Source organism: Rhinolophus hipposideros (genome assembly GCF_964194185.1).
Source record: "Rhinolophus hipposideros genome assembly, chromosome: 23".
NCBI classification, from domain to species: Eukaryota; Metazoa; Chordata; class Mammalia; order Chiroptera; family Rhinolophidae; genus Rhinolophus; species Rhinolophus hipposideros.
The window spans coordinates 38231489-38244552 of NC_138069.1; the positions used below are offsets into that span (position 1 = coordinate 38231489).

At 33.3% G+C, this 13064-nt stretch overlaps 1 protein-coding gene across 5 annotated transcripts in view; it reads left to right on the forward strand.

Annotated features, from left to right (window-relative positions):
- The window catches only part of RANBP17 (RAN binding protein 17), a 255244-nt gene that overhangs the window by 25850 nt on the left and 216330 nt on the right, over positions 1-13064 (forward strand). For 3 of the 5 annotated variants that reach the window (XM_081035898.1, XM_081035899.1, XM_081035902.1), the window contains 6 exons: positions 780-945; positions 3636-3709; positions 5922-6041; positions 7998-8144; positions 8751-8923; positions 10962-11155. In XM_081035898.1, coding sequence (XP_080892024.1) covers positions 780-945; positions 3636-3709; positions 5922-6041; positions 7998-8144; positions 8751-8923; positions 10962-11155 — 874 coding nt within the window. The remainder of the gene's footprint in view (positions 1-779; positions 946-3635; positions 3710-5921; positions 6042-7997; positions 8145-8750; positions 8924-10961; positions 11156-13064) is intronic. The other 2 variants (XM_081035900.1, XM_081035901.1) reach the window with 1 other exon arrangement.

The following is a 13064-nucleotide window of genomic DNA, read 5'->3' on the forward strand; positions in this document are numbered from 1 at the left end:
GAAAATTTTAACATATACAAAAGTATATCGATATACTTTGTATAATGAACTCCCTTGGACCCACCAGCCAGTAACAACTCACGGCCAGTCTTGTTTCATCTCTATCCTTCACCTTACCACTTTATTTCTTCTTGAGTTATTCTTGAAGCAGAATCCCAAACTTTATATCATTTTCCCCCAAAAAATATTTCATGATGTATTTCTAGCAGATACAATTTATTCTGGTTGTGTTAGAATGGCCATTTTGTGGGGAGGGGGAGAGGTGGGAGGATCAAGATTATGGAGGACAAGCTTGTGAAGCTTGTGAATGTCATCCCACGTTCATATGGCTCTGAGAACCTTTGTTAGCGGAATAGGGATCCTTTATGCATGAAGTTACCCACTTTTTCTTGAAGAACATGATATTTTCAGCTCCTTCCAAGAAACCTTTGAGCGAGTGAATCGCTTACATTTGTACTTTGTGCTGTTTAAAGTGTTGTCCTAAAGTTACCACTTAAAACTTTAGAAAGTAACCTACAATTTATAGGTAAGTGTAAAAGTTTTTATTCCCACTTTTTACAAAATTAAATTTGTGAATAGTCTTTTGTAGATTTTTGTTGATAGTAATTTTAAAATTTTTTTCTAATACAACCAGATAACTTTATAAACTTTTTTTCTTTTTCTTTTTTTTTTTTTTTTTTGCTAATTTTACTTTGGCATTGAAGAGATTTAAATTAGTGAAGTGAAAATGTGTTTATTGACATTTCACAATGTTTCATTTAACTTTGAACTTTTTTCAGGTGTTGGCCAAACCTTTAAATCTTCAGGATCAAAGTCAACAAAGTCTAGTAATGCAGGTCTTGAAACTGGTCCTCAACTGCCTTAACTTCGACTTCATTGGCAGTGCAGCCGACGAGTCTGCTGATGATCTGTGCACAGTGCAGATCCCCACAACCTGGAGAACAAGTAAGAAGAAAGTTCTGTGTGAGGGATGGTCGGCATGAAAGGCACGCAGCACAGCGATGTAGTCGCCTCTGGACAGTTATCTCTGTCTTGTGCTAGGCAGTCACACGGGTGCAAAGGATTTGTAACCCAGGATAGCTGCCAATACTGAGTATCGAAATGTTTTCCCCAGTCCTATCAGAGTAACATCCGTATTTTGATTTTGGAACAAAGAAAAGACAGCTCTAGAATCAGGGGCAAAACAAGTTGGGGAGGGAAAATGAGGAGTTCTGTTTTGAAACTTTCAGATAAACAGAGCGGGAGAGGGTACAACACCTGGCAAGTGACATCATATTTTTCGTAGTTAGGAAGAGAATGAAATAGAGTAACTGACTTAGCAGAGCAGATTTGCAACTTACTTTCTTACAGAGAGGGATACCACAAAAAGCAAGCTGATTTGCTCTCACGTATCCCGGAAAGATGATGCCTCTAGGGTATTCCTGAGGTCAGAAGTGGGGAAAGGGGCTGACGGGGCTTGGTAATAAGTTCTGCACAGGCTTCCCAGGATCTCCTCCACCACCCATGCACCTCTCTTTTCGGTTGTACGCTCCCTCTGGTTTCCTAAGACCAGAGCTGTTGAGAAATTAAACTGGAGAGTGTTTGCATTCAGGAATATCAGATACAGTAGAGAAACACCACAGATTTTGTGAAAACTTTAAATATGGAAATTAGAGACTAAAACAAACAACAGGGACTTCATATCACGACTCGTTATGAATACATGAACCAATACATCTAATAAAAATTAAACAGACTAAGCGCACACACACACACTCACACACACACGAGTGCATGTAAAATTGGGAAATTGAATAAGATGGGTGGCTTGTGTCAGTGTACCTTCCTGATGTGATACTGTGTTGTAGTTTTCTTAGAACTTAACCATTGGTGGAAACTGGGTAAAGGGTGTGTTACTTCTTGCAACTACATATAAATCTGATTATCTCAAAAACTTTTTAAAAAGGGGAGGAGAGTTAGTAGAGATGGAGACGAAGTGAGGTGTAGAAATAAACTTTATAAAGGTGTACTTAGTATCCTGAGAGCGATTAAAAAAGGTAATGCATCCCTGAAACAAGAATAGGATATTGTTTTAAAAAAGAAACGTTCAGAGAATGTTCCAAATATAAAAGATGGTTGCCAAAGTAAAACACTCAGTGAAAGAGTTGGAAGATAAAGTTAAGGAAATATCCCAGAAAGAAGAACAAAAAAAAACAAGGAGAGATTTGATAGGATATAAAAATACAAGAACATTAACAAGAGCGTGAAACTAGGGAGGTCTGGCATCTGAGTGTTAGGAGTTTAAGAGGACAGAAAAACAGATGGAAATTTGCAAACAAATAATACCAAAAATGTTCGTAGCACTGAGACATAAATTTTCAGATTGAAAGGTCCCATCAAGTGCCCAACGTAATGAAGGAAAAAAATATATACACTAAGGTTCATAATCATGACCTTTCAGAATGACAAGGATAAAGAGGAGATCCTAAAATCTACCAGAAAGAAAAAGTAAGTCACCTACAAAGGATTGGGATCAAGAATGATATTAAACTTCTCAACAGCAGCACCGGAAGCTAGAAGACAATGGAGTAATAACCTCAGACTTCTGAGGGAAAATTATTTTCAAACTAGACTGAAATTATCAAGTGTAAGATAGAATAAAGACATTGTCAGACATGCAGAGCCTCCTGAAATGTATCCGTTATGTACTTGCTCTCAAGAAGCTACTTGAGATACAAGCTAAGAAAGTAGAAGATATGGGGTTTGGAAAAACAGAGCTTCAACCCAAGATGACAAAAAAAAAATAAAAAGATAATTACATAACAAATTTAGGAATAACCTGTCCAAGTTGAAGGCTCTGGGAGGTAAGGGTGGGAAAATGGAAATGATGTTATTTGATGTTATTGAGCACGTGGAAAAGGGCATGAAAAACATTTTGTAAATCTGTCAGAGTGTTTGGAAAGAATTAATGACAGATAAACAACTAAGCACAGAAAAGATGCTATGATTAAAGACAGAGAGTGTTAGAAATGTGATATAATCATAGTGTACTTTTTGGCTCAGCTGTTACCATGACTTACACAGTAATGATAAATGTAAACACTTAGAATTGATTTAATCTCCAATTGTTATAATAGTGGACAGATTTTTAAGAAAGGTTGTATCGTGGTGGGGGTGGTGGGATTAGTGATTAGACAGCTAACACTTCATGTTCTGTAACAGGAATTCATTTACTATCTCAAGTAAAACAAATAAATAGTAACATAGTATGTTATTTGGAAACATATATATCTAAAAGTTGAAAGGTAGTTGAAACATGGTAGGGTACAGCTGTTTTTTATTATATACTTAGTTACTTTTGATACTATTTGAATTTTTAAATGTTTATATTACTTTCAAAGAAAAGACAATGTTACAAAGATTCTCCCAGTAAGAACTGTAGATGCTACATAGAATAAGCAACATCTTATATAGTTAATTTCTATCTCTATATTAATTCATCTTTCAAAGGAAGATAGGAATTAAAAAAAAATTAAGCCTAACTAGGAAGAGTGGCCACATGCAAAGGTCTTCGAGTTCTTGTTTGTTTGATGTCTTACTGTGTTAAGGTCGCAGAATTGAAAGTAATGGTATTAGAAAAAAATTTTTTTTTCCAGTTTTCTTGGAACCAGAAACATTGGATCTTTTCTTCAATTTGTATCATTCACTTCCACCACTGCTATCTCAGTTAGTAAGTAAAAATCATTTATTATTTCATTAAAAAGTACCTGTGATTTTTCTCTAAGGGTAGTATAGATTTACTTTTAAAAATTCTATTTATATTCTTGATTGGGTTTATTTCACACAGGAACTTCTTACATCTTCTGGGATTTGTATTGTTTAAGCTATTTGTCAGATCCTATTTACAGTCAGCAGTGCATCCCATTGCATGGGTGAACCCAGAACCAATAACTGTTGATTTAGCTCCTGCCCGGAGCCAAGACAACCTGTCAACCTCTAAGTATATCTTACTTCCTACTCAGTCCTCATCCCTTCTTCTGGGCTTCAATCTAGTAGTCGGTCACCCGCTCTGTTACCTTCCCTTCTCTCTCTCTCTCTCTCTCTCTCTCTCTCGCTCTTGCTCAACCCTGCCTGTCTCCATGTCTCAGGCAGGCCATGCAGCCCCCATCAGATATCTCTGAATGAGAAACAGAGGGGATCTGCTCATTTCATTTTGTGCTCATCACTCCAGTTGTTCATTTATTTTTGAATCAAATTCCATTATGTGATTAAAAATTATTGAGACGCTGGTTATTTAGAACTTTGAGACTATGAACCCCATCTTTGTGGAATGTGGAACAGATACCAGGCAAGACTTAATAAAAAAGAAAAAGAAAACTTGTTAGTTTAACATCTAAGCTTGTCGAAGTAAAGTTGGGAATTCTGATGTTGCCATTTCGTGAAAAAAGGTGTTCCAGATTTAAAGTACATATCAGTGGTATGTTTGTTTTGATGAGCTATTGCCTAGGAGGGAGAAACAGGTTCACAAAAATACTTAAAAAAAAAAATCTATGCTCTTGAATCTAGGATTTTAAGATGGAGGTTTTTAAACTGGGTTTCACAGGACACTCGTGTTTCCAGGGGGAGCCAGAGAGCTTCAGCCTTCTATATTAGAACCAGAATAGTCTTGTTTTCAGTTGTTTAAAAACCATCGTTTCATGTACAATTACATTTTGGGATAAAACAAACAAGCTACTGGTTCTTTAAAAATAAAGTGGAAAGAGCTACTTTAAGAGAAAGTAACATTTATTGGGCATGCCCCATTGCATGGTGCTTATCTCACTTTATCCTCAAAGTGGCCCTGCAAGGTAAGAATTACTATCCTCACTATATAGACAAAGAAACAGACCCAGACTGGCTTACGTGACTTTGTCTAGGGCAGCACACTAAATATTGGAAAGTCAAACTATGGTGTTTTTGACCCCCAAATACTGGCATTTTTTAATATACTAGTGGGTTCCAAATGTGCATATCAGAATTGCCTAAGGAAGATTTTTTGTTTGTTTGTTTTAACAATAAAGACTATGGCAAACTGATGAACATCTTAAAAAGCCATCCTCTGATTTTTGTCCCTATTGTCACCCTTGCCAAGAGAGCCAAACATTTTGTGTGGAATTAAAATATTTAAATATTCACAGCAAATTCTAATTTTTTTTTAAAAAGTGGCATGCCAGTGTATGTGGACCAAAACAAAAAATATGTGGGTCAGTTTGGCCTGAAAATTGCCAGTTTTGGGCCTCTCACTTAATGAACAAACAGACTTCAGTGGGTACCCGTGGTAGAATTAAGAACCCGTCTAGTAAAATTGTCTGGTAAAATATTAACTTTAGGAAGAACTAAGCCAAAGATACTCTGTAGGAATTTTTATAGGGTATCTGACTCTTCCGGCAGCATTTTCCAAATTGTTCCACAAGATACTAATGAATGGTAAAATCTATCACAAAATACATTTGGGACATGCTAGATTAATTAAGGCTACAGGAGTCTTTCCCCACTTAGAGGAATAATGCATAATGTGCAGTATTTCCCAAACATACTTTACCACAAAACCATATTTTCTTTTTGGTAGAACATCTGGTTCATGGCTTGCAAACAGAACTGGTCATCAGGAGCAGTTGGAACCCTTTTGAGTCCATGTCCAGGCTCTGTGCTGGCATACTCAATATGTGAAAAATTATTAGAGGAGAATACACAAATAGGAATGTTCGTGGTGAGGTTGAAGGGTTGTGGCTGGTAGTGGTGATGGATAGTTAAATGCTTAACTTTCGTTATTTCTTAATTCTAAATGCTTTCTTTAATCACGAAAATTAAAAGAATATTTTATATATAAAGACTAGTGTTTCTTACATGGGGCGATAGTTAACTTTAAAAATTGAAATGAATTTTGTTGTTCCCTTTTTTAGGCACTTTCATGTTTAGTTCAGTTTGCTTCTACAAGAAGGTCCTTATTTAGCAGTCCTGAACGTGCCAAGTACCTTGGTAATTTAATTAAGGGAGTAAAAAGAATACTTGAAAACCCTCAGGTATTTATGAAGTAATTTAATTAATGCTTAGCATATGGAAATACAGTTTCTCTGCTGAAGGATGCATAATAAACTCACGACTTTATTATGATTCTGGAAGAAAATGTGAAGTATCATACTCATCTTCCTTATATCTCATTTGTAGTAGAAATGGACAGTTTTTAAAAATGGATGTTTTCCTGACAGACCTCTATATTCCTCCTCTTTTATTTTTTCCGTTCTTTTAGATGAATAGAAGTTATATGTTTTATATGCTTCTCCTTTTACCATTGTAATACATTTCTTCGCTTGCACTTCTTAAATTACTGAAGTGATTAATTCAGAGTTATATCTACCTTCTCAACTGGAAGACTTAGTATAAATCTGAATGTTAACATTAGAGTAAGTGGCTTTAAATTATGAAATAACGTCCTTTTGCCCTCTTGTGGACAAATAAGAGTTTGTAGATTTTAAAATCTACTCTCTACACTAACTGCAAAGCTTCAATAGCAATATTCATTTCAGAGAATCGTACAGCCATTATTAATTAGTGATTTTGTGTGCCTAGATAAAATTTTTTGTTTCACTTTTAATTTTGCTTTTGGTTTTAAAGACCTTTCATCTGTGATGAAAGTACAGATTTTAAAGGGTTAAATGATATACATAAAATTATTCAAGAAAATTTCTGACTAAGTTTATTGGTGAGAAATGATAAATATTTTTAATAAAAAATAAAAGATTAAATGATTTAAGGAGGTTTATATAAGTCTCTTGGTTATTTCTAATTTGGGGGGGGGAATGTAATATCTGTACATAAATAAAATGTGTTTTTAAAGAGCAGTTGGTTTTGCAGGTTATTCCCAGGAGTATTTTATATGTTGGGCATTTGCTTTACCTTTTTAATGTTAGCATAACTGTAAAATTTACATATTTTGCTGGTAAATGGGATTTTACCAATATACATTAAAAATTTTAGTTGTTTTATTAATCATTATCAATCAACATGTGGAAGGTAATATGCTAATATCAGATCATTCTCTTAATTGATTTTGCAACATCTGCATATTGATGATTCATGGTTGTAAGTTAGTTTGAATATTAAATTATTTTAGAATTGCAAACATGTATTAAAAGACCTGACTACAAAATATATTTTTGTAAATTGTCTTTAATAATTAGACACTTTTATACTCTTTCATGGAGCTCATTTGAATGAAATTTCTTAGAAACTCTTTCAATATTAAATAGATACTTTTAGAATTCTGTTTTCATGCCAGCTACTGTGCAAAGTGCTCAATCTATAAAGATAATACACTTGTACTCTGTTTTCAGAGCTCCCTTTCAACTGGAGGCACCTTTCTTGGTCTTTGCTTCTAACCTGTTCTGGCCCAAAAGTTACCTCTATATCTTGTATTTTTGTTAAACTTTCTGCTCTACATTGCATTAATTTATTTGAATGACTCTCCATTTAGTGACAGGAAGTTGCTTGAGGGCACAATGCCTGTAGGTACTCAATAAAAATTGGTTGAATTAAAGGAAATTTCCATTATTTGTGTGTGCACATATGCTATTTATCTTAAGTCCAGTTGGTATTGCTCTTTTTCATGTTTCAAGAGCCCATTCTTATTTTCATCTTAAATGTTTTTCAAGTCTTCTATTGATTTTTAAGCGCTCATGCGCACGCATGCGCACACACTTGTGTTGGCACATATTTTTTTGTGTAATGTAATGGCTTCCTAAACATTATAATTTAGTCATCATGGTGTAATGCTTTCTCCAAAGACTCTACCTTGCATTCCTTATTATTAATCATTGATGACAACATTAAATCCAGCAGGAATTGTTTTCATTAATATCTACCCAGTTGACTGGGAGACTTAAAAAAATACTTTTGGAATTTTATTGATGGTATAATTCATTTTGTTTGTTTTTAAGTATTTTTAAAAGTCTTTTTTTTTTCTCGGTCTCATATTTTAGGGTTTGTCTGATCCAGGTAATTATCATGAATTTTGTCGATTTTTGGCTCGTTTAAAGACAAATTACCAGCTGGGAGAATTAGTTATGGTGAAGGAGTATCCTGAAGTTATCAGATTGATTGCTAATTTTACCATTACTAGCCTACAGGTAAATAGAAATATGTAATTGGTATTAAACTGTAGATAATTTTAAAACAATTTCTTGGTAAGGTTTGGAGGGACTTTTTTAAAACATTTATTCACAGTGCTTTGCTAAAAATGTTCATTGCAAGATTTTTGGTAAAAAAAAAATTTCATTGTAATATTTTTTATAATGAAAATTTAGAGGCCATCTAAATATCTAATAATTGAAGGATGGTTTAAGTAGCTGTAGTAGAATCTATGTGAAGAAATAAAAGAAAGCTTTTACAGATTGGTTTTTGGGAAAATTCTTTTTAAAAATTTGGAGGAAGGTTTTAAAACCATATTTTCCACCTGATATCCACTCTGTGAAAAACTATTCCTGGGAAGATTAGAAGGAAGTACACTAACATTTTAATAGTGATCATTCCTGGCTAGTAGAATAATGAGAGATTATTGGCTTCTTCTTTGTACTTTTTTGCATTTACAAAATTTGCTATGTTAAGTGTTCTTTGGTTATGTAATCAGAGTAAAAGCTAATTTTAAAATCTATGTTTTTTGTAATTTTGCCTCTGTAGTTCTTATTCTAGGAAGATATGTCATTTTAAATAACATTTGCTTTATTTCTTTGTAGCACTGGGAATTTGCTCCCAACAGTGTTCATTATTTATTAACTCTGTGGCAAAGGATGGTAGCATCAGTTCCTTTTGTGAAATCAACTGAACCCCACTTATTAGACACTTATGCACCAGAAATCACGAAGGCCTTTATCACTTCTCGGTTGGAATCTGTTGCCATAGTTGTGAGGTATTGAAAACTAAATCTTTCTGTTGTATTTTCATCTTTTGCATCTTGGAATTTTAAAAAATTGAGGTATAATTTACCTACTGTAAAAGTCACCCTTTTAGTGTACAGTTTTATGAGTTCTGACAAGGATATACAGTTGTGTAACTACCATCAGAACCAAGATAGAGAATAGTCGCATCACCCCCAGCAAGTTCTTTGGGTTCCTTTACAGTGAGTCCTTTCCCCACCCTTTTCCTCTGGCAATTGCTGATTTGTTTTCATTTCCCTACAGTCTTTGCCTTTTCCAGAATGTTGCATAAATGAAGTCAGGCAGTATACATAGCCTTTTAGTCCACCTTCTTTCACTTAGTGTAATACATTTAGATTCTCCCATATTGTATCAGTAGTTTTCCTTTTTATTGCTCAATGACATTTCATTTTATGGATATATCACAATTTGTTTATTCACCTATGAATAGACATTTGGGTTGTTTTCATTTTTGTCAGTTATGAATAAAACCACTGTAAACTTCCTGTACAGATTTTTGTATGAACATAGTTTTTATTTTTCTTGGGTAAATACCTACGTGTGAGACTCCTGGGTTGCATGTTAAGTGTATGTTTTACTTTATAAGAAACTGCCAAACTATTTTCCAAAGCGGCTGTTACCAGTTTGCGTTCCCACCAGCAATGTACGAAAGATCCACTTGCTCTGTGTCCCCACCAGCACTTGATATTGTCAGTTTTTGTAAAATTTTAGTCACTCGAATAGCTGTGTTAGGGGTACCTCATTGTGATTTTAATTTGCATTCCCTAATAAAGTTGAGTATCTTTTTATGTGCTTATTTACCGTTTGTATGTATTCTTTGGCAAAGTACCTGTCAAATCTGTTGCCCATTTTTTTTTTATTGGATTGTTTATTTTCTTATATTGAGATTTGAGAGGTCTATTTATTCTGGTCACATCTTTTCTCATATGTGTTTTGCAAATATTTTCTCCCAGTCTATAGCTTGCTGTTTCATTTCCCAGTCTTTGAAAGAGAAGTAGTTTTAAAGTTTGATGAATCCAATTTAGCCTTTATTTTTTCTTCTAGAAGTTTTATGCTTTTAGAATTCACATTTAGATCTATGATTCGTTTTGAGTTAATTTTTGTATGTGTTATGAGGTAAGGCTCAAGGTGGTTCTTTTTTTTTTTTTTTTTGCTTATAGATGGCCAGTTATCCCAACACCATTTGTAGAAAAGACTATTCTCTCTGCATTGAATTGCCTGTACATTGTTTTCAGAAATGAGTTGACCACATACATGCCTGTGGTTCTATTTCTGGACTCTGTTCTCTCTGTTTCTCCTTCTGCCAGTATTGTCTTGATTACTGGGTCTTATAGTAAGCTTTGAAATCAGGTAGTATGAGTCTTCTACCTTGGTTTCCCTTCTTCAAAATTATTTTGGCTATTTTACTTTATTTTTCCATGTAAATTTTAGAATCATCTTGTCTGGATCTACAACAAAATCCTGCTGGGATTTTGACTGGGATTGCATCAAATTTGTATGTTAATTTGGGGGAAAATACCTACATGTATCTCAGCAATATCAAATCTTACAGCCAATGAGCATGTTTATCTTTTAATTTATTTAGCTGTTTCTGATTTCTTCACTTTTTTGTATTATTCAGCTTCAGATCTTACATATGTTTAATTAGATTTAATTAGTATTTATGTTTTCTGGTACCTTTGGAAGATACTGTTTTTTAAATTTCAATTTCCAATTGTTCATTGCTGGTATATAGTAAAGTAATACAATTGGATTCTGTATATTAACCCTGTGTGCTAGGACCTTGGCAAACTCAACTCTTTAATAGTTTTATTGTGGGTTTTTTTGGTAATTTTTTATGTACATAATCATGTCATCTTCAAATACAGACATTTTATTTCTTACCTTCCAATCTATTTGTCTTTTATTCCATTACCCATAATGTAGTCTATATTTAACATAAAGTTTATTTGTAGTGAATAAAGTACATTGCATTCTAATGTCTGCAAACTTGTTTTCATATGTTTGCAGAGATAATTTAGATGATCCACTAGATGATACGGCTACTGTGTTTCAGCAGTTGGAGCAGTTATGCACTGTCAGCAGATGTGAATATGAAAAGACATGCACTCTTCTTGTACAGTTGTTTGACCAAAACGCACAGAATTACCAAAAGCTGCTGCATTCACCTTCTGGGATAACTGTGGACAAGGCAATTCAGGAAGGTCAGTAAATTCTATATGCCTATTAATTATATGGTGTTATGTTGAATTTTAAATAGCTTCATTAATCACTTCAGTAATTTTATGCAAATTATTTTTATGTTTCCTCCAATTCCTCAACCCCTAATAAGCCATTAATTTTTTTAACCTTCTGGATATTTTGGTGGCTTGATGGTTAATTTTCAGTTTTCCTTTATAAGATTCATAGGAAATATTTTTCTCTGGAATCAGTATCAAGAAAAGCTGATCTTTGAATAGAGTATTATCTTAAACTATATTTTAACTGATCTAACTGACAATATTTCCTTCTTTGTTGTAGATGACTGCAAATTCAGAGCCCAATTTAAGCCAGTAAAAAATTATATAAGACTTCATCATGGTTTTGCATTTGTGTATTAGCCTTCACCATAGCTTTATTTTATTATTATATTTTAATTTCTCAATCTACAAATTTCCTTATTATTTTTCTTTAATCTTTTATTGAAGGAGGATTTATTTATTTCTGTATATCCCTTTAAACCCTTTTAGGAACGTAGCAGGGAACTAAATAAATAAGTACAATTTTCATATTTTTTTTAATGAGATGAATTATGAGAATGGAACTGGCTTTATACATTTCTAACACTTTAATTATAGTTCCAGACCTTTTTTTAAAAAAATTTGTATTTTTTATCTTGTTTTGGAAAGTAAATGGTAAGGGATGATAATCAAACTTACTTTTAATGATTTTCCATCTAAACTCTTTTGTAAAAATTCTTTAAAAGATTACATTTACATGATATCTTCCTAAAATGCCTTTGATTCATTATCTGGTTTTTGTTTCTGTTTTTTGAGTTACACAATACTGCTGAGTGGCTACATAATGGAGTAGTTAACGTCTACTTTAAATGTTCTCTCTTTTATTAGGATTTCATTGTTTATAAATTAAATTGGGGAGAAGTAACATTTCTTGTGGCATTTAGTCTTTCATGATTGCTTTGTTTTAGCAAGTTTGACAATTATTAAATATCAAATACATCAAATATAAATATCAAATATTAAACATAAAATTATTAAATATCAAATACAAATTATTAAATATCAAATACTTTAAATATCAAATAAATATGGCAGGGTATTTATATATATTGAGACTCAGTGGGTAGCAGTAAGAAACACCATCACATGGTTTAAAGAATAGGTCAGTACCAATCAATATCTTGCTGTTCCTTTGTTCCTCTTTCCAACTTTATTTCATTTCCTACCAGCAGAAAATACTTGGAATCTTGAATTTGTGTTTATCAATGATGCCTTTTCTTCATAGTTTTACTGCATCTGTATCTATTCTAAAAATAATGCATGGTTGGCTTTGCATATTTCTGAACTTTATACAAATGGAATCAAACTTTTTATTCTTCTACAGCTTGCTTTATTTTTTTTCTCAGTACTGCATTTTTGAGAGCCCATGTGGATGCTATAACTATTGTTTCTTCATTTGTACTGCACCGTTCTGTTGTTTGAATATACCACAATTTATTTATGCATTTTCTTGTCAGTGGGTATTTGTGTTTTCTCCATTTTTTGCTTGTACAGTGAGTGCTGCTATAAAGATTGTTACGTATATCTATTACATGGTCAGTATCAGTAGATAATGCCAAACTAGTTTACAGAGTGATTCTACCCCTTTATATTCTGCTCACCCTGATCCTTGCCAACACCTCCTAATGTTAGGCTTAAAGTTTTGCCAGTTTGGTTGAGGTAATACACCTCGTGAGTAATTTACTTTTTACTCCCATAATTATTAATGAAGTTTAGCATTGTTTCATGTTTATTGACTGTTAGATGTATCTTCATCAGTGATACTTATGTTTAAGACTTTTGTTCATTTCACCCTCACCACTTGGATTATTGGTCTTTCTCTTACTGATTGAGA